This window comes from Daldinia vernicosa, assembly GCF_022497035.1.
Source record: "Daldinia vernicosa strain CBS 139.73 unplaced genomic scaffold F5Y00scaffold_7, whole genome shotgun sequence".
In the NCBI taxonomy this organism is placed as follows: Eukaryota; Fungi; Ascomycota; class Sordariomycetes; order Xylariales; family Hypoxylaceae; genus Daldinia; species Daldinia vernicosa.
Window position 1 is genome coordinate 277,941 of NW_025953923.1, and position 23,678 is coordinate 301,618.

At 49.0% G+C, this 23,678-nt stretch overlaps 9 protein-coding genes across 9 annotated transcripts; 4 read left to right on the forward strand and 5 right to left on the reverse strand.

Annotated features, from left to right (window-relative positions):
- Positions 1 to 22: 22 nt before the first annotated feature.
- Positions 23 to 1,428, reverse strand: F5Y00DRAFT_227660 (methyltransferase). Its single transcript, XM_048006511.1, has 2 exons — positions 1,011 to 1,428; positions 23 to 829 (listed from the first exon to the last, which is right to left on the reverse strand). The coding sequence occupies exons 1-2, from the start codon at positions 1,312 to 1,314 to the stop codon at positions 48 to 50; spliced, it is 1,086 nt and encodes a 361-aa protein (XP_047868168.1). The 5' UTR covers positions 1,315 to 1,428; the 3' UTR covers positions 23 to 47.
- A 145-nt stretch (positions 1,429 to 1,573) lies between these two features.
- Positions 1,574 to 2,766, forward strand: F5Y00DRAFT_227661 (uncharacterized protein). The gene has a single exon (XM_048006512.1). The coding sequence runs from the start codon at positions 1,823 to 1,825 to the stop codon at positions 2,531 to 2,533; it is 711 nt and encodes a 236-aa protein (XP_047868169.1). The 5' UTR covers positions 1,574 to 1,822; the 3' UTR covers positions 2,534 to 2,766.
- Positions 2,767 to 2,776: 10 nt separating this feature from the next.
- On the reverse strand, positions 2,777 to 6,636 carry F5Y00DRAFT_227663 (uncharacterized protein). Its single transcript, XM_048006513.1, has 3 exons — positions 5,902 to 6,636; positions 4,064 to 5,846; positions 2,777 to 4,007 (listed from the first exon to the last, which is right to left on the reverse strand). The coding sequence occupies exons 1-3, from the start codon at positions 5,904 to 5,906 to the stop codon at positions 3,432 to 3,434; spliced, it is 2,364 nt and encodes a 787-aa protein (XP_047868170.1). The 5' UTR covers positions 5,907 to 6,636; the 3' UTR covers positions 2,777 to 3,431.
- A 2,607-nt stretch (positions 6,637 to 9,243) lies between these two features.
- Positions 9,244 to 10,378, reverse strand: F5Y00DRAFT_258653 (TPR-like protein; the record flags this gene model as incomplete). Its single annotated transcript, XM_048010743.1, has 4 exons — positions 9,244 to 9,483; positions 9,539 to 9,682; positions 9,740 to 9,946; positions 10,001 to 10,378. The coding sequence occupies 4 exons, from the start codon at positions 10,376 to 10,378 to the stop codon at positions 9,244 to 9,246; spliced, it is 969 nt and encodes a 322-aa protein (XP_047868171.1).
- A 353-nt stretch (positions 10,379 to 10,731) lies between these two features.
- On the forward strand, positions 10,732 to 14,507 carry F5Y00DRAFT_227670 (Adaptor protein complex AP-3 delta subunit). The gene is made up of 6 exons (XM_048006514.1): positions 10,732 to 10,967; positions 11,044 to 11,162; positions 11,226 to 11,422; positions 11,493 to 11,876; positions 11,931 to 12,159; positions 12,228 to 14,507. Coding segments are annotated over exons 1-6 (3,051 nt in total). The 5' UTR covers positions 10,732 to 10,965; the 3' UTR covers positions 14,348 to 14,507.
- A 158-nt stretch (positions 14,508 to 14,665) lies between these two features.
- F5Y00DRAFT_227673 (uncharacterized protein) lies at positions 14,666 to 18,579 on the reverse strand. Its single transcript, XM_048006515.1, has 4 exons — positions 17,960 to 18,579; positions 17,720 to 17,901; positions 16,208 to 17,648; positions 14,666 to 16,153 (listed from the first exon to the last, which is right to left on the reverse strand). The coding sequence occupies exons 1-4, from the start codon at positions 18,003 to 18,005 to the stop codon at positions 15,255 to 15,257; spliced, it is 2,568 nt and encodes an 855-aa protein (XP_047868173.1). The 5' UTR covers positions 18,006 to 18,579; the 3' UTR covers positions 14,666 to 15,254.
- Positions 18,580 to 19,498: 919 nt separating this feature from the next.
- On the forward strand, positions 19,499 to 21,032 carry F5Y00DRAFT_258656 (membrane dipeptidase-domain-containing protein; the record flags this gene model as incomplete). Its single annotated transcript, XM_048010744.1, has 4 exons — positions 19,499 to 19,727; positions 19,794 to 20,006; positions 20,059 to 20,598; positions 20,653 to 21,032. The coding sequence occupies 4 exons, from the start codon at positions 19,499 to 19,501 to the stop codon at positions 21,030 to 21,032; spliced, it is 1,362 nt and encodes a 453-aa protein (XP_047868174.1).
- A 199-nt stretch (positions 21,033 to 21,231) lies between these two features.
- F5Y00DRAFT_191894 (ribosomal protein S13) lies at positions 21,232 to 22,133 on the reverse strand. The gene is made up of 3 exons (XM_048005179.1): positions 22,002 to 22,133; positions 21,897 to 21,941; positions 21,232 to 21,828 (listed from the first exon to the last, which is right to left on the reverse strand). The coding sequence occupies exons 1-3, from the start codon at positions 22,002 to 22,004 to the stop codon at positions 21,502 to 21,504; spliced, it is 375 nt and encodes a 124-aa protein (XP_047868175.1). The 5' UTR covers positions 22,005 to 22,133; the 3' UTR covers positions 21,232 to 21,501.
- Positions 22,134 to 22,344: 211 nt separating this feature from the next.
- F5Y00DRAFT_227678 (peptidyl-prolyl cis-trans isomerase-like protein B) lies at positions 22,345 to 23,619 on the forward strand. Its single transcript, XM_048006516.1, has 4 exons — positions 22,345 to 22,840; positions 22,903 to 23,029; positions 23,102 to 23,253; positions 23,354 to 23,619. Exons 1-4 carry the CDS (start codon positions 22,513 to 22,515, stop codon positions 23,563 to 23,565), a joined length of 819 nt encoding a protein of 272 aa, XP_047868176.1. The 5' UTR covers positions 22,345 to 22,512; the 3' UTR covers positions 23,566 to 23,619.
- The last annotated feature ends 59 nt before the right edge of the window (positions 23,620 to 23,678 follow it).

The window sequence follows — 23,678 nt, forward strand, 5'->3', positions numbered from 1 at the left end:
ATGCAAAATCACATTTTAGCACTAATACAGGTATTGCGAAATCATGTTTATTTCTTACGGAAGCGGCCTTGCATCCAGCAGCGATACATCTTCAACCGCCGGGCTCTATTTACGAGCATCCTTCTATCGACACCCAACTCCTCTATATCAAACAAAGGTTCTTGTACCTTCGACTCCGAAGGCTCGGTAGTCTCGCCATCGTCCTTTGCATCAGCTACAGCAGATGTTCCCATCCATATCTGAGCTAGCTCATCCTTCTCAAAGAAGTAGACCCGGGTACCATCCCCTCTAATGTAGAAGTTCTCTTCCAGGTATCGACCTTTCTTGAATCGAACCTGTGCTAGATCACCTCTGCCGTAGTCGCGGAAGCAAACCTCACCGCCCGGCTTGAGTACTCGATAGATGTTCCGCACGGCCTGCTCCCACTGCTTCGGGGACAGGGCAGAGAATATGAATATCATAAGGACAACATCTACGCTGCCTTCCTCGAGGCCGGGAGGCAGGTCCTCACTAGCGGCATCCCATACGTCGGCTTGCATGAAGTCGGTGTTATATTCTTCATGACTACGCATCACTTCAACAGCCTTTTTAGAGAAGTCACAAGCATGCAGTTTCAGCTTGGGGTTCTTGTTATTGGCCAAGATGGGGAACGCCGTATTGCCGGCACCGGCACCGACTTCCAGCACTGTAACTGGGCCGGCATCTTCTGCAGTAACCTTGTCAAGTACGGGGAACTCTTGTTGTAACCATTTACGGTTCTTGAAGAAGTTGGCTGTGTTATTCTTATAGAATAGATTCCACCACTTAGCAGGGTCGGAATTGAATCTACCTGATTGCGTCTGTTAGCAGCTGCATTTACGATGCGTAGCAATATTGAGATTGTAAGGGTAAGGTGTGTCAGATGGGAGCGAAAGAATTGATGTATGTGGTCATCAGAGATATTCAGATGAACTATGCATAATGGAGTATCATCACAACACCGAAGGTGATAGAAAAGGTTGTGTACTCACTTTTGTCGAAGTCGGAGACTGGCGACTCTCGTTGCATAGCATATTGCTGCTCAGCATACTCCTTATAAGTGTCGTCAGTCTCCACATGATCCCAAGCATTGAACTCGAAGACATCATCATTTTCCTGAAGGTAGCGCGATCCAAACTGGAAAGGATCGCTTCTCTTCAAGTTATTCTGCGGATCATGGTTCCTGTGGGCAGGCAACTGAGTCTCTGCGCCATCCTGCACGGTCAACGCTTCGGCCTTAGCTAGCAGCTCCTCATCTGGCAATACTGCCGTAGTAGTTGCGACAGTAGAAGTCATCGCGCGATATATAAAACGGTGCTTGTCGACTGAGTCCTTTCACTAGTCCTCTCGTCGGTCACCGTAAGGGTGTGGTTCCTGGCATATTGGGAGCTCGTGGAAAAAACGAGTTGGTAAAAGATTGGGTTGGGAAGAAAAAAAGATTCCAAGAAAATTTAAGCACCGAACAGAGTGGGGCTGTATTAGTAGCGTGCTTTTTTCTTATCGATAATGTATCGATGCCTCTGCGGTGAAATTCAACGTCACTTTTTTTCTTATACTTATCGCATCTAGCTAAAAGAGTACCAGTTCTGTTATATTACTTTTTTTTTTCCCTTGCGTTGTAATATAGACCTATGCATCTAGACAGCGGTGTGATTTAAAAATGAAAGATCTATAGAATTTCCGAGATTTTTACATATCAACTCATAATTCTCTTTTCGTATCCAAGTACCCAACATAACTCATAAACGTAACTACCTTGAACTCACCTTGAACTACTTCCCCGGGGCTCCCTCCCGACTCTTCAATGGCGACAGCACGCCTCCTCCCACGCCCACCGCGTCTACTCTCCACCCTCCGAACATACCCGCACCCTCCCCGGCGGACCTTCATCTCCCTCCCCGACCCCACCAAGCCGCAAATCCTAACCGCCTCGCGCCGCCTCCCCTACGACCACGAGCGCCTCTACGACATAATCGCCGACGTCGACTCTTACGTGCGCTTCCTACCATACTGCAAAGTTTCGCGCGTGACACGGTGGACCGACCCCACTCCCGGAAACCCACACACCACCACCACCCGCCGCTGGCCCACCCAAGCCGACCTAACCGCCGGCTGGGGCGGTTTCGAAGAGACCTACACGAGCCGGCTCTTCTGCGTGCCCACCCTCGGCATCGTCGAAGCCATAAGCGGCGACGCGCGAACCGAGATCCCGGCCTCCGAGCTGCGCAGACACGGCCTAACAGACCACCACCCCGGGCCGGATATCGGGAGCCGGGGCGTATTCAAGAGCCTAGTAACGCGATGGACGGTTCTCCCGGCCCACGACGACGCGGTCCGCGAAGATCGCTGGAGCGACGTCCGACTCACGATAAAGTACCAGTTTGCGAACCCCTTGTACACGGCTGTGAGCGCGGCTGTTGCCGATAAGGTCGCGGGGGTTATGGTGGAGGCGTTTGTGCGGCAGGCGGAGCGGGTGTTGAAGGAGACTAGGAATGATCCGGGTGTTGCGCGGTGAGGGATTGGATTCTTGCTATGTCCCGAACCGCACTTATAATGCGATGTAAATGGTGTACCATACCCCTATCACTCACAGAAGACCGCGAATCAGTTCTCTGCTAAGAAACTCCCCTCCCTAGGTATATAGAGTCCGCTAGCATTGACTGATTTGTCCATATAGACCCTATCTATGTATACAACTATCTTAAAATTAGACGGCCAAAATCATAATAAATCTTCACATCAACTAAAGCCTTAAGAATACAATTCTCAAGATTCAATTCAAAACCTATAGTAACTCCTAATTTAAATATGTAACATATCAGTCCGGATGTGTCTTGGTCTCCCCAGTCTTTCTCATCCACGACGCCATCCAAGAATATAGCCCCTCTCAAAACAAATCTCAACAAGGTAAAAATGCTCGCCGTCTTGAAAGAACATCCATTTACTTGCCCCTCCTCATACATCTCGTCATTCTTAGCGTATGAGACATCGTCACCTCATGTAAGAAAAAAAAATATAGTCCTAGATGTAAACACGCGGTAGTAGCAAAAAAATGATACAGGTCTACCGGTATCGAAGTTGTGATGAATAAATATTGTTTCCCCGTGCTAATTATTACTTCGTCCATAATACGTGCTCGAAGGAAAAAAGCCCGCGAAAAAAGCCGCTTTAAACAATGACGTCGTCTCGAGCCGGGGTATAATGCAAAATCTGTTATTGGAGACCATCGCAGAACTCCCCAAAGAATAAATTGGTGATGTGAATAGAAATTAGGACTGGTGCCTGGCGAGAAAGGCACGGGAGTAAGTGGAAATTGACAGTGGCTAAATCGAGTTGCCCAGGTATCCCCGGAGTACATGTGAATGGATTATAACTTATCGTTTAGTTCTACTACTACACGTTTAGTTGTGAGCTCATGTAACAAAAAACATAATAGATGTAGCGACTGACCTCTTGCCTTTGGTGGGCTTCGCAGCTCCTCCACCTATCCACCCAAGCACGCCGCTCTGGACTTTCTTGGTTGGCTTCTTACCAGAAGGAGGCTTGTTAACTTGGATGATATTTGGAGGCATCCCTCCACCAGGACCCCCAACTGGGCGTCCATCGAAAGGAACCTGGCTCCTCACATGACCGGGCATGCCGCCCGCACCCATCATCATCGGATGACTCGGCGGAGGTGGAGGTCCACCACTGCTTGCCGGACGCGGTTGGCCTTGCGGCCTAAGACCCTGCGGCGGGAACGGGCCATTTGCCATGTGGACTCCTGGTCTACCAGGTATAGACCTCATAGCTCCCCCCTGAGGCATGGCCGGCCGATCCATGGGCCACATATGCATCGTCACCGCCCAATCTGGTTCAATCACCTTGTCCCATATCTGGGGGAGAATAATCTCGCCATTCGGACCAATAAGATCATAATGCCCAGCTTGTACATGGGGGCCGATAACGTCGACATGACTGAAAGCTTGCTTGATAAGCTCTTCCATGCCCTAGAGAGTAAATTAGCAAGCGAGTTTCAAGCGGAAACATAGGGCCTTTGACGTACCTGCCAGCTCTGGCATATATGGAAAGGGAAGCTGAATTTTCTTCCCACGGCGTCCTTGAAGCGAATTGGCGCCTTGTCCTTACCAAGGTTCTTCTTATTCGCTTCTTCAGCCTTGAGCTTGGCCTCTTCTAAGAGCTTCTTCTTTAGTGCCTCCTCTTCCTTCTTCTTAGCTTCCTCGGCAGCTTTGGCTGCCTCCGCCGCTGCCTTTTCATCTTCTATCTTTTTACGAGCTTCAAGCTCAGCCTTGATTTTTGCTTCTTCTTCTATTTTTTTCTGCCTTGCTTCCTCTTCCGCCGCCGCCTTCGCTGCTGCAGCCCTGGCATTTGCCTCGGCCTCCAACTTCAAACGAGCTTCCAACTCTGCCTTTGCTTTGGCCTCTTCCTCGAATTTCTTTCTTTGCGCAGCCTCTTCCGCAGCCTTTGCGGCGGCAGCAGCCCTGGCGGCCTCTTCAGCTTCTATTTTTTTGCGGGCTTCTAGCTCAGCTTTTGCCTTGGCCTCTTCCTCAAATTTCTGCCTTTGTGCAGCCTCCTCAGCAGCTTTAGCCGCCGCCGCCGCTCTCGCATCGGCTTCGGCCCTGATAGCGGCCTGCAGCTTAGCTTGAAGAGCAGCCTCTGCCTGGGCGGCAGCCTCCGCTTCTCTCTTCTTCCTTTCTGCTTCGGCCTTCTGTTCCGCCTCGAGTTTGTCACGGGCACTCCGCTCAGCTCTTTCAATAGCTTCTGCTTCCTTACGGGCACGCTCCGCCTCGGCTTTCTCGGCTGCCCTCTTTGCATCCTCGATGTCTTTGGTCAATTTCTCTAGGGCAATCTTTCTTTCCTCGGCACGAATCTCTTCGTCCCTCTTGATCTGCTCCATTTTGCGCTGGAATGCCAGCTCCGCCTCCAGCCTAATTTGAGCCTCGAGCTCCTTTTGCTTAGCTTCTTGTTCTTTCCGCTTCTGCTCGGCTTCAATCTCGGCTAATTTCTTTTTCATGGCTTCCTTTTCGGGGTCCTCCTTCGGAGGTTCTGGCGCCGGGGCCGGGGCCGGGGCGGGTGTTCGGGACGGGCCACCAATGTCCGTCGGTGGAGGCGGAGGAGGGGACCACTGGTATGGTGCCATGCCATGCGGCATAGGATACGGCGGCTGGCCACCAAAGTAATTCTGACCGCCACCTCCGCCAAACGGCATCATTTCGTTACCACCAGGCCACCTATGCTCGTTATTAAAATAGTTACCAGCATTTCCGTTCATCGGGGCGAAAGGATTTTGGTAAGGATTGGGTGGTCCGTATGGCACTACCTGCCCACTTCCACCATAAGGGGGAGCATAGCCGCCAACGTGGCTTTGGGGATAGCCACGACCACCGGCATAATACTGGTTCCCCCCGGCCGGCGGTGGGTAGGCACCGCGGCCGTAGTAATCGTAATCTGAATCCAGACTGGCAGAGGGGTTCGGCGCAGGCCGATAACTATCGTAATCGTAATGGGAGGGTATTCTGTGGGCAACACTCCTGTGCTGCTGTCCAGACGGCGTGCGAGACGGGGCACGGGATGGGGCGCGATGAGGACGGGCTTCTGGGTGGTGACGCCTTGAGGGGCTAGTAGAAGCCGAATCTTCCGGATCAATATCGTCGTCTTCGTACTCTTCTTCGCCTTCTTCACTATCGTAGGAGTCCTCGTCCGAAACCTCTCGTCCGTGGCTATGGCTGTATGATCCTCCACTAGGCCTTGAATCCTCCTCTTCTGAGTAGCTAACTTCGTCCGAGATAGGACCGCTGTGGCGTGGATTGCGTGTGGTAAATCTTCGACTTAAATGATGAGGTCAATGGCGAGTTGATGAAGTAATAGACTATCCCTACTTACGACATTGGTGATAATTTAACGTCTAGATACCCCTTCCCCTCGACGATCTGCCTAAGAAAGTCGGAGCAAAGGGAAGTTAGCGATTAGGCGGTAGCCGACGTTGCCAACCTCACTGAGGGAGTTTGAATTGATTTATAGTTCAGAGAGTCTGAACTGGGCGTCGCCGTTGGTATGTGGAACTCCGAATCGCAAATAATGAGAATAATGGTGCGGACTAACCCCCCAAGTTTCTGGCACCAGTATTAGCAATTTTGATTCACTGTTATCTTGTGGCTTTCTGTCTCTCTCTCTCTCTCTCTCTCTCTCTTTTTAGGATGAATGTTATTTGCACAGTGAAGGTGAATGTAGGTAAGGCGTGTGTCCTGTACGTGCTGTCGTGCGGAACAATCCGAGTACGGATCTGAATGAGGAATTTGGATGGCTTTTTGTAGACAAGTCTCTCGTGACAAGTGAGCAGTGCGAATATCAAAAAGTTTATCTGGGGGATCCCGGTCTTCCAATAAGACTGGCTCAGTTGGGCGCAAAGGGATATCAATTGGGTTTGGGTTTCTAAAAGGTGTGGAATTGCAAGTGGCGCCAAATTCAAGCGGGGTGAATGTTGAATTGTGAATTGTGAATTGGTCTCGGCTCAGAGAGAGAGAAGAGACGAGAAGAGAGAGGTATGCAATAAAACAGTTTAAAGTAGTTCGACTTCGCCCTTGAATGAAGCAGGTATGCGCATAGGCTATGCAAGGTAGGAAGGCACGGTAATGGATATGGAATAGGTATGGAATGTGCGAGAGGTGCGAGACACACTTACCCTACTTAGGAACTCCGGCTATCGGTTGCTATCGGTCGGTACCCGTTAGAAAGGTACAACTTTAAATCGTGAATGCGACGGAGGATTTTTGATGTTGCCGGCGTAAACACAGAGAGACGTATTATATATCGTCTCGGCCTCCAAGGGCTAAAACGAAAGTCTGCGGTCAGCACTTTCGAAATTCGGGCGTGCAGGTCGATAGGTACGACCGACCGCAGTTTTTGTATTTTATTGTGCGTTAGGAAGGATGAGAGAGAGCAGGGAACAAGGGAGGATGCCCGGAACTTATAATATTTAGTGGCACTAATACTAAAGCCCACGATCCCATCGTCAGCGAGGGGCCAAGCGAACAATAGGTAGATGACGGGGGACGGGGGACGGGGGACAGGTGACACAGCCCAGATAGAGAGGGGCCAAAAACTAATACCATACTACATTTGCATTCACCTACACACACTATACACATAAACACGCACCCGTACTACGGCGCACATGTAGGCCTCGATGCTCTAGAATCTTCATCCCAGACGTATTGTAGATCCCCCCTTCACAGGGGGTCATCAGCACTAGCTTTAGCCTAGGACATACATACTGGGTGTTGACAGATGAAAGACGGCTACCCAGATATGTAGGAACTGGTTGCCATAGGTATATACTTCCGAAGAATGCAAAATAATTAACGTACATTAGTTTTTTGATTTAAGAGTTGAGCTGCGGTATGCTCCGGTGAGAGTTGAGTTTCTCTTGTTTCGTTTTTCTTGTCTTCGTGCGAGGGATGCGGTGTTGTCCGTATGTATGTATGTATGTACGTGTATGTATGTATGTATAGAGTATAGATAGTATCATGTGGCAGCAAAAGAGAAAATATGGGCAGAAAATAAGAAGGAATGATGGCGGTATCTTAAACTTGTCATATCCCGGAGAGCTAATTTGGATCTGGTAGCATTCAAGTAGGTCCCGGTGGCTGTTTATTTGTTATGAAGTCGTACTGTGTACAAATAGTCTAGGAGAAGGGAGAACGAATGGTTAAAGGCCGAGGGGAGGGGCCGAGCAACGCAGGCTGAGAACAGAAGAAACACCTACACGCACAGCACGCAGCAAAAAGTCTGGCCCACACCGCTTGCGCTGCTGGGGCCGATGCATAACACCAATGATCGAGATCCGTGGACTTACACCGAACACGACAGCATTATCATGACTGGCGCCTTTCGTTTTGCAAATTCGTCCTTTGCTGTATGGTCTCTGTCCGAATTCTTAATTCTTAATTCTTAATCTCTGGCCATCGGACTATTCACCCTTATATTTGCGGTATAAGGGTAATCTTCATATCGGGTTGACCGGGGCTCTGCCGGAGCGGCTTGCTCCGGACGTTGCGATGATGCTGGACATTGTTCTCAGGAATTGAGGTCAACAAATTGCTTGCTGTCTTCTTCGTATTTTACATTGGCAGGCAACACATGTCCGACTGAAACCTTTGAGATTGAATCGCGAGCCATTGACCACCGGGAAGAATTGTGAGAAGTTTATGCCACTAATTCCGGAGGTCGAGCAAAACTGGCGTTTTCCCTGTAAGATAGAGATGGCGAGTGGAAGTATTCCTTCCTATGCCGTCTTGAAACAGACTTTAGATCTCAAGCTGAGAATTCGGGCGGTGGCTGTTCGCCTCTACTAATAAGACTTTTCACTCACCCATAGGTCTTGACGGATCTGGTATCATCTAGTCTCCGAAAGCCATAATACGTGGTGTCGTAAGCGGCCTGTTATTAGTAGATACATGGCTAGATTTGGAAGTATGGAGTCGAGGCATTGTTTGCTGCTCTAACCTCCCCGCGTAGATCGATGTGCAAATTACCGGCGTGCTCAAGACATATTCATCACCTACCTTGCTGAGAAGGCCAATCCCGAATGAGGGGCGTCAGGAATGGTAACCTGACCGCAACCAATGCGGAAGTGGAGGATGGATGCAGAAACTTGTCTGCGGCTGGACCCGTCTTAGATGTCTCTAACTGTGGAACTCCGATTAGTTTATGGCTAGACGCTGCCCGACGATGTGGCGGTTTTGCTGCCCAAATATCATAATATGGTAATTATATGGTTACAGTGCATCCAGACATATATACATGCCGAATAGTAAGGCACTAAGAATGCGAGCCACTTGATGAATTCCCAGTCGTTCGATTGCAACGCCGCCTTTCTGATTCACGACGACCAAGATTGCGCGACTGGAGCCACGTGCTACTCGTACTGTAGGAACAATCGTCTGGGAGGGTATTTGTTGGCCAAACCAGCATTACCCAGTATTACCCAGACTAGTGGACACGTCTGCCTGCCCAAGTCCCACCGCTCTAGACACGAAATCCACCTAGGACACCAATTAACGACTCTCCCCCTTCTGCGCATACCAAATGGAGCTTCTCCCCATTCGTCAACCAATGACTTGCAATTTCTGCAAGAAATTCGGATACGCGAATGAGGCTAAGGCGAGCGTCGTGGGGGAACTACTAGAATCCCCAGTGTGGTGTTTAGAACATAACGGTTGTTTCTCATCTAATGACCGCAGCTGTGTCACTCTCAAGAAGCTCTTTGGCTGCCTTGATTTCAGCCTCATCGTAGCCCTGCCAACCTTTTTCTCCCGATGAATTGCGTCGGACTATCTCTGCGAGTTTCTCGGTGGCCAGCTCATCAAGTTTGCTAAGTGTGACCGAATCGGGTATGGCAAATCCGTCAGAAGTTGCCCGGTTTTGTGATACCTTGGACGGATCACTCAGAAGCTGTTTCGTAGCCTTTTTATTCAAGTTAGTAGACTTCCTATTTAAAAATCAACCAAAGGATTTATACCAGTTTAAGACCGTAGTAACCTCGTAAATAGCCATCGCAGAGCTCAATGCTTCGGCTAAAGCGTTTTATAGCTTCGCCTAATTGACCTGCGTTATCTGACGACTTTGCAGCAATGAACAATACTTCGCCCAGACGAGCATGTACCTAGCACAGCTAAAGTTAGCACAGATGAAACCAAGGTAGGCAAACAGGACTACCAACATTCCAAGCATTTGGTTGCAAGATAAGGACCTCTTCAAGCGCAAAGATAGCTTGAGAGTATAGTCCTTGTGAAAAATAGAGGTCGGCAAGCTCGGCCCACGCCTCTGCGTCCGTCGGGGAAATATCGAGGAGCGATATCAGAACACTGACGGACTCAGGGGTCCGCCCAATAGACCTCAATAAAGCCACACGACGCTTTAAAATGGGCTGCATGGGTTGCATTAGTATTTGGTGTAAGGAGTCATGGGGAAGAAAGCTCACGATATTAGTTGGGTTGTCCTGTAAGATCTGCTCATATTCTTTCAGAATAACATTCAAAGTAGCGGCATCGCTAGCATCAGCTTCTTTAAGGAGGCCTTTCAAGGCCATGATGCGTTCGTTGTCATTGCCAAATCTGTTCACTAATCTTTCAAGGCATTGGTGGGCTGACTCGTCATCCCCAGTCCGGAGGCATGATAATAAGAGATTTTCATACGTAGTCCATAATTCAGATGTCTCCGGAGCTGAGAGTAGAGATTGGAAAAGAGAAGCTGAGATGGAACCTGTAGACTTCCCAAGTATAGCTGGAGCTTGCTGTGAATGCTGCAAGGCTACAGTAGGGGGCAAGTGGCTGGGCGGATGAAGAAGGGAAGAAGACATGTTGACTTGAGAAGGTATTTGATCTTTATTTTACACTCTGAAGTTGGCGCTATTAAATGCCTAGAGTAGTTTGAGTGAGATGGTGGATATTAAAGACACAGTTAGAAGGAAACTAGGTAAAGATCTGAGTTCGTGATAATGTAAGTCAGTACGGAATAGAGGTAGAAGTATGAGGTAGCTACAGCCCCGTACCCACCATAGGTATCCTTACGTATCCTGCGCTAAATTATGGTGCATGGGCCGGAAGTCATGTTCTGCCGTAGTGTGCAATAGGTACCAGGGTACCCCCTAACCTAACCTTAACTTATGTAAATGGTCCGCTGACGTGCGTGCTCTCTCTTCCCCAAGCCGTGGGGCATATTTCATATATTTCATTAGTATCAACATTAATCTAGTTTAGGTACCTAATGTTGCGAAACACTAGCAACTATCCGCCAACACAACCTCCTAGATGAATAGGTCTCCTACGACGCCTCTATATCGTCAAGCTATCGTTGCGCTGTCAAGATGATGAGTGGTCCGAGGCACACTCTGAGTTCGCAGCCTTTAACTCATAGTTGATCACCGTTCCGAAATTACCAACAACCATGTATGCAGCCCACCTTGTGCCATCATTGCCATCATGGTCTCGTGCGAATCAGAGTCCGTTGACAATCTCATCGTAGGTTCGAAAAATCGTTGTACGACCTCATTCGGGGTCTGAGGAACCATAAGGGGAACGAGAAGGAGTACATGCAAAACTGCCTGAAAGAATGCCGCGCCGAGATTCGAAGCCAGGACTTAGGTCAGCTACCTCTCATTATAAATACACCGGACTTATAGTTAACTTCATGCTTTCTTGTTGTAGATCTCAAGGCTACTGCCTTGCTGAAGCTAGTTTACCTGGAAATGTTCGGCCACGATATGTCGTGGGCGTCTTTCAACGTACTCGAGGTGATGGCTTCTCCTAAATACCACCAAAAACGAGTAGGATATCTTGGCGCAATTCAGAGCTTCCGTCCTGATACCGAGGTCCTCATGCTGGCAACGAATCTCCTCAAGAAGGTATGAGGTCAGGTCTTGCGATAGGCTTTCCGAGACGCAACGAGACGAATATGCTGAACTTGTCTTCCAGGATTTGACGGCGGCATCAACCACCACCATCGCCCTTCCGATTGTCACTCTTCCGCATGTTATCACGCCATCACTTGCTCTCTCCGTCTTATCTGATCTCCTACCTCGACTTAGCCATACCCACCCCGCGATTCGCAAGAAGACGATTGTCACGCTATACAGGCTTGCCTTGGTTTATCCTGAAACCCTACGGGCTGCCTGGCCGAAGATAAAGGAGAGACTTATGGATAGGACCGAAGACCCCAGCGTAACAGCTGCAATTATCAACGTCATATGCGAACTGGGTTGGCGGCGGCCCCATGATTTCCTTCCCCTAGCACCCCGGCTGTTTGAGCTATTGGTCGATAGCGGTAATAACTGGATGGCAATAAAACTGATCAAGTTGGTAGGGTGACATAATGTCTCGGTCGTATCTGAATCTTGGCTAACCTTTAACTAGTTTGCTACGTTAACACCCCTCGAGCCGAGGCTTGTCCGCAAATTGCTACCACCTCTGACAGAGATCATCCAGACAACCCCCGCCATGTCTTTATTGTACGAATGTATAAGCGGGATTATCCAAGGGGGGATTCTTGGAAGTGGTGAAGATGCAGACGGGAGGGAGGAGATCGCATCTCTTTGCGTTAATAAGCTTCGAGGAATGATTATGGTAGATGGTGACCCTAATTGTGAGCTTGTCTCTTGTCTCTTGACCCTTGACCCTTATAACTTGGATTGCTGATTTTGGGTGATATAGTGAAATACGTGGCGCTGCTCGCTTTCAACAAAATCGTTTTGACCCATCCTTGGCTTGTAGCTCAGCAGGAAGATGTCATTCTAGAGTGCATAGACAGTGCCGACATTTCTATCCGTATTAAAGCGCTAGACCTTGTGCAGGGCATGGTCAGCGGCGACAATCTCGTGTCTATCGTTGGCCGTCTCATGAGACAACTTAAACTGTCTTCAGGAGATCGTAGGACCACGAATCATTCCGGGCCAAGCTCTGGGGATTCGGATGACGAAGACTTTGAGAAGACAGTTGATCCTACTCCAAAATCGACGAACCAATCCCCGCCACTTCCAGATGATTACAGAGTCGACGTGATCAACAGAATACTAAATATGTGTTCTCAAAATAATTATGGCTTCTTAACAGATTTCGAGTGGTATATTGATATACTGACGCAGCTTGTCCGGACTGCTCCGGTACCACGACCTGTTGACGATATGGACTTGCTTTCTACACCTGGGAGGTCGAGCAACGGTGATATATCTGAGAAAATAGGTAACGAACTACGGAATATTGCCGTCAAGGTTCAGGCGCTTCGTCCCGCGTGCGTTCGCGCCGCCGAGGCGATTATATCTCAACTAAATAGCGAGACTAGGATTGGGCATTCGGTTGCTTCGGGAACATTAAAACCAGCTGCTTGGATTCTTGGTGAATTTTGTTCAGAATTATCTTCCCCAGACGATATTCTTGGAGCTCTGTTACAACTATCCCAAAAGACTTCACCGCCAGAGTCTCTCGCAGCCTGCCTTCAAGCGGCCATGAAAATTTTCTCGTTAGTTGCCGGAGACCAATTAACCCCTTGGACACCAGAGCGTAAATCTAAGATCTTACTCCTGATGGCTCGCATCATTCATTCTTTCGAGGCCTTAGTACAGCATCCAAACTTAGAGGTTCAAGAACGAGCAGTAGAGTTCATAGAACTGCTAAAACTTACCGCGGAAGCGGCATCTAGCCAGGAAGCTTCGACAGAAACCGTCCACCAAGATCCTCCTTTGCTACTCACGCAAGCAATACCCTCCCTTTTTGCTGGCTGGGAGTTAAACTCGGTTGCTCAAACAGCTCAAAAGAATGTACCACTTCCAGAAGGGTTAGACCTTGACGAACCTATAAATCCAAATCTCAATTCCCTGCTCGCATCCGCCGATTCGATATCGATACCAGTTGACGAGTCAGATGAGTTTGAGAGTTATTATTATCAACGACCGCTCGTGGCGGGCATAGCTTCCGAGCCAGCCATTAACAAGCTGGCAGATGCTCGCGAGGAGATCGCCAGCTCTTACCAGCAGCCTACTGAGGATACTTATTTGGATGCAGATATATTAGCTAAAAGAAAGGCCGAACGTCTGGAAAGGAATCGAGATGATCCATTCTATATCGGGGAAAGCAGTTCTATTCAGAGATCGTCAACGCCGATACATAATATCCTTCAAAATTCGAATGGCCCTGACTTAGACGTCGACTCGATTCCCATCATGGAACTCGACCTCGATAAACTTAGCGCAGGCGTCGATCACTCTCAACATGTAGCGTCCAAACCAGCACGCCGTCCGCCGCGGCAGAAGATCGTCGTTGCCGCAGACGAAAATCTGGGTGGCAGCGGCTTAAGCACGCCGAAGAACTACGACTCCGAAAATAATTCGGACACCGCAGCCAAGGTGCGAGCCGGCAGCAAGAAGCTCAAACAGTCGCTTCTCGGTGTCGACTCTACCAGCATCGGCGCGCTCAGCCTCGAGGATGACCCAGCCGGCCGCGCATACGACCCCGAGGCCCAGCAGCGCGAAGAAGCCGAGATGGCGCAGGCCATGAAGGAAGTCGAGCGTCTACGCCTCGAGATGCAGCGCGCAAACGAGCGCATACAAGTCGCCCAAGGCGTCGATGCCGCCGGCACCGTCGTCAAAAAGAAGAAGGCCAAGAAACCGAAGACGACGGATCCCGACGGCGAAGGGGATGCCGCGGTCAAGGTCAAGAAGAAAAAGAAGAAGATCGCGCCTATAGATGAGGGTGATGCCGCCGGAGACGTGGTCAAGGCTAAGCCGAAGAAGAAAAAGGCCAAGCCGGCTGAGATCCAGGACGCGGGCGCGGCGTGAAGACGGGAGGGGGCGTAATGCATAAATAAATACATAAATAGAGGTAGTATGAATAGTAAATTAGACGTTCGTACTTGCTGGTATATAGACGAAATATCATTATGAGCGTTGCTATATATAGTCGAGTCTATGAACTTTTAAAAGTAGATTCTGAAGACCACCGCCACACATTCTGATCTCATCCTTCACTTTACTCCTATTTAGGACCAGGTGTCAAGCATACCTACCTACCTACCTGACGGTTAGGTAGTTAACCACAAGAAGCAAACATGGAATCAACGAATACGAATAGTTATATAACCAAGTAGTTAATCCATCTTAAGATTCAATTCGATTCAATTCAACTCAACTATGTAGGTATGTCGTGATCAACGTACAAAACGTATGAGAGTAAGCCAACATGCCCCTTTGCTTGCCTGCTTACTTTGCCTACCCGCCCTCCAAAATTTTTGTAAACTAGAAATAAGACAACATAAAAGAAATGGCGGGGGAAGGGGGGAAAACGGGATACACCTAGGCTGGGCTGATATGTAGAATAGACGAACTAAACTAGTTATCCTATCTCAGTCGAGCCTTGGGATCTTTCCGCCGTAAGAGTGGGCGGATGTATGTGTGTGTGTGTGTGTGTAATGAGTAGTACAACACCGAATAGTAGCAACGACAGCAATGACGACAATCTTATACATGCGTATAGGGACATTTTACATTATACGTAGGCTAAGCGGCTCCGCCGATAAGTCCTTCCATCAAGTTTCCCCTTTCCCCCCTTATACGAGAGAACGGATTCCTTTTTCTTATACTGGAAAAATAGACGCCGACTAGCCAGATGCGTGTCAAAATAGATATCAGCTTGCGGTCTCCGGTACCGGCTTACATGACCCGAGGCATGTAGACAGCTCACGCGTTACTAGTCTTCCATCGGCGCGTCGACGAGCTGCACGCCGCGGTCGTGAATCGGAGTTCCGCTATCCGTCGCCTTGCTAACGGGCGTGGAAGGTGTGCTCCCAGTGCCTGTCGTCGAAGAAGTGGTGACTCTGCGACCGCTGACGAACCTGGCGCTGCTTCGAGTTAGACTGTCTCGCTTGGAAACCATGTGTTCGGGTTCCGTCTTAGGGGAGTCTCCATTAGCGCCTCCATTTACCTCCGCCGGCGGTTGTCCCGTTCCATCAGGAACCTCGAGACTGGACCTTTTCACGGTACCGAGGCTGCCAAGGCTGCTCCGTTGGCGCTCGTTAGCCGCCGTCGGGCTGGCGATGGGAAATCGGGTCTCGGGTCCACCGGCGCTCCTATCACGTCGATGGCGGAGTCCTGGCGCTGGACTAGTAGCGCGCCCGCGTGGGCCTGCCTTCTCTAGCAGAGCCCGTTGTCTCTCTTCCATGTGGGCTCTCCTATTGCTCTCATCTGTGCTAATAGCTCGAGGTCGGTTGTTGTTAACCGATCCCGAGTGTGTGAGGCTTGACATACGTTTCAGCTCGCTGAAGATGGCGTCTTTGTGCGCAAATAAATCGCGAACCAAGCGATACGCGTGTTTCTCCTCCATTGTCAACGAGGTTTCAGTCTTCGGGCGCAAGATACAAGGAGCCAGGGATGTCGCGAGTTCCTGTACGTATTGCTCATCCGCTGACGTTAACTCTATTAGTCTCGTAAAATGGTTCATACATGCGTCAAGTGTAGCGATATTCGTGAGTCGTAACTGTGAGAGAGTTTGCTGCAGAACAGCAATACGTGAGTCGTCAGTAGTCTCTGACGTCGGCGTTTGGTAGATAGTCCTGATGATCTCATATACATGAGAGGATACCAGTGAATCTGTATTCCTTATCAGTCTCTGTTATATCGTCTTCTAAATTAAGAGATACATACCTGGGAGTTCCAAGAGGTATAGCTTTAGCAGATACGCAACGGTGGGAACATCGAATTCTGAGAGTTCGTCGGCAGAAAACGGTTTGCCATTGTTTACTTTGGCGCGCAATTTATGAACTTGCGGGAGCTGAATTTCCGTAAGCCAGACCCCTCGTCTTGCTTCGTCTCCTTCGAGATCCGGATAGTGATTATCCAGATACGTCAGCAGCGTTGTGATGATAATAGGGACGCGCTTCTTATCCGCCCTAGCCCTAGCCTCTAGATCTACGCCGAATGTCTGCTCGTCAACCTTGTTATAGTAGTTTTCATACGTGACAACCCGGGGTGCATAGCGACCTGTCCTGTAGTTCTCCAAGAGATATCGCAAGTCTCCGATGGGCTGAACTGTCTCCTGGTATAGAACCATGCGGTCCACCGCAGATTGTAAGCTCGGGATGACATTTCCAATGGTGCCCGAGAAATCGAGAATGACCGTTTTGATGGCTTTTAGCCTGTCCAACTCGCAGCGCTCAAGGAATCTTAAGTGTAGGAAGATAGCTTCCTCTAGCTCACAGCGCATTTCATCTAGCTTCTGAACACCAGCCTTGTACTTATCATCGGCCTCCCTAGCCTCGCGACGTAGACGTTCCGGCGGGGTCTCGTTAGGGTGTTGGCTACCAAGAACATTCCAGCCCGATAAATACTCGCTAACGGCGCCCACGACGGGGGAGTCGGACCCGCTCTCGGGATTCGAAGGTATAGAAAAGGTTCTCCCAAACGTCGCCTTCTTCTCCGGAACGCCTGCTAGCTGGAATGCCTTTGGTCGCCACTGGTAGAAGAATTTCGAGCTGTTCGCAAAGTTATTTCCAACATTACCAACCAGACGAAGGAATCCGTTCGACACTAAGTCCTGTCCAATCCGTTCGGCGTAGCTGATACTGGTCGATCCCATATGCCGTTGCATGTACTCAACTATATCGGAACCAGACGAGGTGTTGAGATATGTTCCCAGGATAGGCACTTTCGTCTCACCCATTTTAATAGTGTTCAGCATGTGAGATAGTACCTTCTTGATCTGTTCCGTCTGGTATGTCTCATCGCCGATCTCGTATATCTCATCATCTTCCTCCTTCTCATTCGGCGATACCTTGATCTCGGGTATGTTCTGATTCTGCTTGGGGCTTGTTTCCGGGTCTTGAAAGGCCAGCTTATTTTCTTCCTCGAGGTCTTCGACCAGGCGGCACTTATTAAAATAGTTGCTTCGTAGCTTCTTGACAAGCTCGGCTTGGCGATCGTGAGCTTTTATACGGGTCTGCAGGTCATCTTGGGAATCTTGGATGCGGGATTCGTGAGCGTCGCACCACCGCGCAAACGGGTTCACGACCAAGTCCCGAATACTCTGTGCGATCTTCTTGTGATTTTTTGAAGCATCCTCCATCTCGGTTCGGACGCCATCGTAGGCCTAAGACGTGGAAGAACAAAAGTTAGCTAGAGGCTCCTGTACTGTATATAGAAAAAAGATGCGGTTCGTACTTTTCGCACACTCGCGCCATCGTCACGCGAGAAGCCACCGGTAATCTTGTCGGCTGCGGGCGCAATCTCTCCAAGTCGCTGGCCGTAGATCTCTTCGGCTTCGGCTCGCATTCGAGCGATCGTCAAGACTTGTTTGTTTTCCTGGACTCCTTGCTGGAGTTTGGTGAACAGGACACCCAAGCCTTGAAAATAGTTAGTCTTTGTATAAGGGGTAGGTTAGGTAGGTTGTTTCGCGCTCACCTGCGGCATAGTCTGTCGACCAAAAAGAGTCTGCGAACCCCGGCATGGTGATGACGCAGTCCTCCAAAAACACCGATTTATAGTAGCCGGGTCGAGGGTTTCTAATACTGACTCAAAACGGATGAAAGCAGGGTCTAGTTTCGAAGGCGAAAGGCGTAATAAGGCGCGAATGCAAAGTTGGCCGGCTATGCGATCCCGAGCCCAGTTGTAACAAGGGAGCCAGTAAAAAGAATTGAAGACGGCCGAGGGGCGAAGAAGATTAGATGTCGGGATGTCGGCGGCGGGTATCACAGAATGGGAAGTCGTGTCACTATTACAGAAGGAAATGAGGAGAATGAAGAAGGATGCTATTGTGCTGCTGTCGATGTACTACAAAGCAACAAGATCAGATGCGAAATGTACAGAAAGAATGGGCGATTAAGACAGAATATAGAATGGCTCCATCTATTTCTGTCTCAGCCTCTTTTTAACGGAATTCCTCGCCAATAAAGCATTTTAAATGAAGCTCGGACACGAAAAGCGTATGAAGGACAAAAATTCATTGGTCCAAGGTTGGACCTGCAGACCCCCCAGGGGCTTTTTTTGGTGCGACGGGGGGTTTCCTTTTTATTTGCGCGGTCTTGCTTGCTTGCCGCGTGCCTGCTGCTGCGAGCGCTATGCTATGTATTATGTTGGTACTACCTGCGTTAGGTAGGTAGGTAAGAGGTACCTACATCCATTCAAGCCCAGAGCCATTACGTACCTACCTAACCTATTCTACATATTGTGGGTGCTGTGTGGATTGTATGGGCTGAAGTAAGTAGGCTACCAGACGAATTACATCGTTGTTCAAGTGCCATATTAGGTTAGCTGAAGCCACTAAAGGCAAGTACATAAAGCAAGTACTATGTAAAAGCAATCCTGTATGTATTAGCAACAAGGCAACTCGTTTCATCTGATCTTTTTCGGGCATCGGCCCTGTCGAGCCCTACGGAAGCCCGTAAGCAACCAAGGATCATAAGAGGCCTCTTGATGATCGACATAAAACCACAAAACTTCGTACTCTGTAATTAAGTATACTTGGATACTTGGGATGGTGCATTAGGCGGTCAGGCATATATACTAAAGGTGCATGGTAGAAATACATTTCAACCAGCTGATAGAACAACAAATCATTCTCATGATCTAGAACTGACTTAGTACTTGACACCTTCAATCCCGTGCCGAGTTGCGAGTTGACGAGGTTTTTACGCCATGACCCCAATAGGTCATGTCGCAAATTGCCGGTTTCCGTCAGGAGGTAAGGAGGTAAGGAGGTAAACGTGCAGATGTTATGTAAGAGGTATGTATTATAGTTGGTTATTGACTCGCTATACTGTAACAGTATAGCTCCGATTAGAACCAGAATACTGCAAGTGGCTTGGTAAGCTACCTATTAACCAACTTAACCAACTTAACTAACTTAACATATCTGATCTCACTATCAACATCCCAACCCTCTAATCTTTCTCTCCCATCACATGGGCGTAAGCAAGACCGATGAAGAGTCCTTTCCACACCATGTATGAAAAGAAAGAAACTTCTGACCTCGAGAGCGCGATTCCCGTCCGCTCTCAATCTTCACGCGTAAAGAAGCCAAACGCGAATATCGCCTCGATATTCTTTATCGGATTAATCTTATACGCATTGCTCCACCCGAGCTCTCCCTGTTCAGGAGCTGCTTCTCACTTCCGCCCAAAGTCTATTGAACAGAGGGTTCAAAAGATACTCTCGAAAACTCCCTTGATAGGTACCTAGATTGGAATCCCATATAATTATCTCAATTGATAAACATAGACAACTAATAGCCTCTAAGATGGACACAATGACTTAGCTATCTTCATCCGTGCTATGTACAATAATCATATTTATAATGAGACCTTTTCAAAACCATTCGAAGAGGGCGGGCTCCCGATGCACGTTGACCTACCCAGGTTGAGGGAAGGACAAAATGGAGGTGCTTTCTGGAGTCTCTTTACGCCATGTCCCGCGAATGGCACGGACTACTCAGATGAGAACTACGCTCCTAGTTAGTATTTGAGTCTAGCCTCCTAAATTCACCAGCTAATAGTAGTGATTAGGTGTCCAACTGACCCTACAACAAATTGATCTTATGACCCGGCTCCAGAATGCTTACCCGAAAGACTTCTCCGGGATCCCAGTAGATTCCAAGTCTGCGGTAGCAGCCTGGAAGAAAGGCAAATTCATCTCACCCCTAGGGATCGAGGGTCTCCATCAGATTGGCAACTCAGTAGCCAACTTACGGCGCTTCTATGCTTTGGGAGTTCGCTATGCTACGTTGACGCATAACTGCGGAAACATATTTGCCGACGCAGCTCTCTGGGAAAACCCCTTCCGCAAAGCCCCCCCGGTATGGAACGGCGTCTCTCCCAAGGGCAGACAGCTAATCAATGAGATGAACCGCATCGGCATGCTGGTCGATCTATCTCATGTCAGCGCGGACACCATGAGAGACGTCCTAGGCGGCAGCAAAGAATGGGCGGGTAGCAAGGCTCCTGTTATGTTCAGCCACAGCTCTGCCTACACAATCTGCCCGCACCCTCGCAACGTCCCGGATGATGTGCTCCATCTCGTGAAGGAGAAGAATTCGATTGTCATGGGTATATATGCCCCCTTATCAGACTTATAGTTCGACTTCATGCTAATTCTAACAGTAAACTTCTCACCTGATTTCATCAGCTGTATCGACAAGGGCGCCGAGAACGGCGTCCCCGAGTTCTTCCCTGACAACAGCACCCTTTCTCAAGTAGTCAGTCATATCACCTATATTGGCGATCTGATAGGGTACGACCACGTTGGTTTAGGAAGCGACTTTGACGGCATCTCAACGACGCCTGAGGGTTTAGCTGACGTATCCAAATATCCGGACCTCGTGGCAGAATTACTGCGGCGAGGGGTTTCGGATAAAGACGCCAGCAAGGTCGTAGGTGGCAATATACTACGTGTCTGGAGAGATGTTGAGAAAATAGCTGCGAAACTGCAGGCAGCCGGAGAGCCAGTATTGGAAGATGATTTATCGGGCTTGTTCGAGTAAAGGAGTAGTACGACTTGGATATGAAGTTTTGATAGCATATCACTTCTAATTATACTACTTCATTGGCTATCTAGTCTATCATTCATAGTTGATATTTATGAAAAACAATCGGCCTATCTGACAAACAGAGCACAGAAGTTTAAGTCACTATCCGATTTCACCATAACTCCTGTTCAACGGGGCCAAGAAGTTAGAACCCGAAATCGCCTGTTTATGTGCCACCTCTCAAAAAGGAAAATTTTAAGTCCTCTTGGAATGTAATATTTGAATGTTTACATTTAAATATACAAGGGAACGATGCCCCTAGGTTAGGTTTATATACCAGAATAGGTCCTAGCTGAAGACGACTGAAAATGCGTCGCAAACCTCTCATTAACGCCTTTCCCTAACGACTTCAATGGGGGCCAACATCAGCTTATTCCCGCAATGCCATGCGAAATACTGCCCAAGGATAGTATGTCTTCCTATTTTAAATCTTGGAGTACGTGCCTCCTCTCTCGAGGGTATTCAGCTTCTTCGCCGTCTCGATCTGGTTCCTCGTCCGCTGTCCGCGCACCGGCAGACCCATGGCATGTCTCCTTCCCCGAATCGTGCCCATATCTCGCAGCCGCTTGATGTTGTCCTGGACTATCCTCCTGGCCTCGTTTTCTATCGTCATCGTCGATAGCTCGGCTGTTAGGGCTGTGACTGTCTTGGGAGCGACAGTGCCGATCCGGGCCAGAGGGTGGATTGTGTACTTGGCCATGATGCGCGCGCATAGTTGCGGCCCTAGGCCGTAGAAGCTCTCGAGGGCTTTCTGTGCGGTTCCTTGGGTTAGGATTGCGGCTTCTTCTTGTGGAGTGGTGGGTTTGGAGGGAAGCTTACCCTGACGAGTTTCTTCTCGTGGAAGTTCACTCCCATTATGAACACCTAAGTTTTGTTAGTGATTATATTCTATAGTAAGTGAAAAATCGGCTCCGGAGAGCTCACCATCTTGGGCAAAGTCGGCAAGGGCCTCTGTTAAATATGGTCGTGGTATTCCCCTCCAAGTTTGCGACGGACAGGACGAGGCTTCAATATTTCTACCAATTGCGCATAATTGGTTTAGATCGTCGGCACCGGTCGTTAGCTAATCGTGAATTTAAGAAATGTTCCAATGGCGGTACTTCGTACTGAGGCTAAGTTCCTTTGTTAGATAAGCTGATAAGCTGATAGGCTTCTAAACCAGTTAGTGTGGTGGACCCCGCATTCAACCGCCGCTATCTGTCTGGCTGTTAGCCTTTAGGTCACTCCCGTTTAGGTGGTTCAGGGGGTCTAGACGTTGCGACAAGCTCCTGGACTGAAACGTCGCCTTTTAATTGAGCTTCTGTGTCCTTTCCAATCCTTCTTCCTATTTCTCGTCTTTGAAATAGTGCCATTTCCCCTGGCCATTTACCATCATCATACTTCAATTGATTTCTTCCAATCTGCCTGACTGGTCTTGGCAGTCTCTATAACAAACATGTTTAACCTCCGCCGACTTCTCGCCAGCGCCCTGCTGCTGGTGGGTGTAAGTGTCATCTGCTTCTCCCAGACGGCCGCCGCCACCAAGGGACCTAAGATTACCCACAAGGTCTACTTCGATATCACACACGGCGATGAGCCTCTGGGCCGAATTGTCATGGGTCTCTACGGCAAGACCGTCCCTAAGACCACCGAGAATTTCCGAGCTCTTGCTACCGGCGAGAAGGGTTTCGGTTACGAAGGATCTACTTTCCACCGAGTTATCAAGCAGTTCATGATCCAGGGAGGTGACTTCACCAAGGGTGATGGCACTGGTGGCAAGTCGAGTAAGTGCTAATGGTATTGTTCAGTGGGGGAAAGAGAATGTACTAATTGTTCGCCTCTGTAGTCTACGGTGAGAAGTTCCCCGACGAGAACTTCAAGCTAAAGCACTCCAAGGAGGGTCTTCTCTCTATGGCGAACGCTGGCAAGGACACCAATGGATCTCAGTTCTTCATTACCACCGTCATCACCTCGTAAGGCTTCCCAGTTTGACAATAAAGGTGAAGAGAATGTAAGAGCATCGTAATAAGCTAACAGTATATTAGGTGGCTGGATGGCCGACACGTCGTATTCGGTGAAGTGTTGGAGGGCATGGACGTTGTCAAGAAGATTGAGAATGTCAAGACCAAGCCTGGTGATAAGCCAGAAAAGGAAGTCAAGATCGCCAAGAGCGGAGAGCTCGAGGTGCCGCCTGAAGGTATCCACGTTGAGCTATAAACACACAAGTCCCAAACCACCGCATTCGTCCCGCCTGCCTCCGTCGTTTTCATACTGATGCGTTTACCACTCGGTTCCAGGTAATGAAGGAGAATCCGAATGGGCTTCGGGACATTCAACCGAACAGGAGAAACCCGTAGTCGACGAGACTGCTGCTCTCTCTGCTGAATGGTCCGTTCTCCAAAAGGCTCTTCTTTTCGGTGTTATTCTCGCTGCTATCGCTTTTTATATTCGCCTGTCGAAGAAGAGAAGTGACCGGGACGGTATTGCTTACGAGAAGACGATGGCTTAGACTTGTGGCTATTTACTCTAGCAAATGAAATATACATGGTATATCTGATCAAAATGGTGTCCTATTTTATAAAGCGTAGTTGTTGTGCCCGTTATTCTTATTGTCGTCTCCAT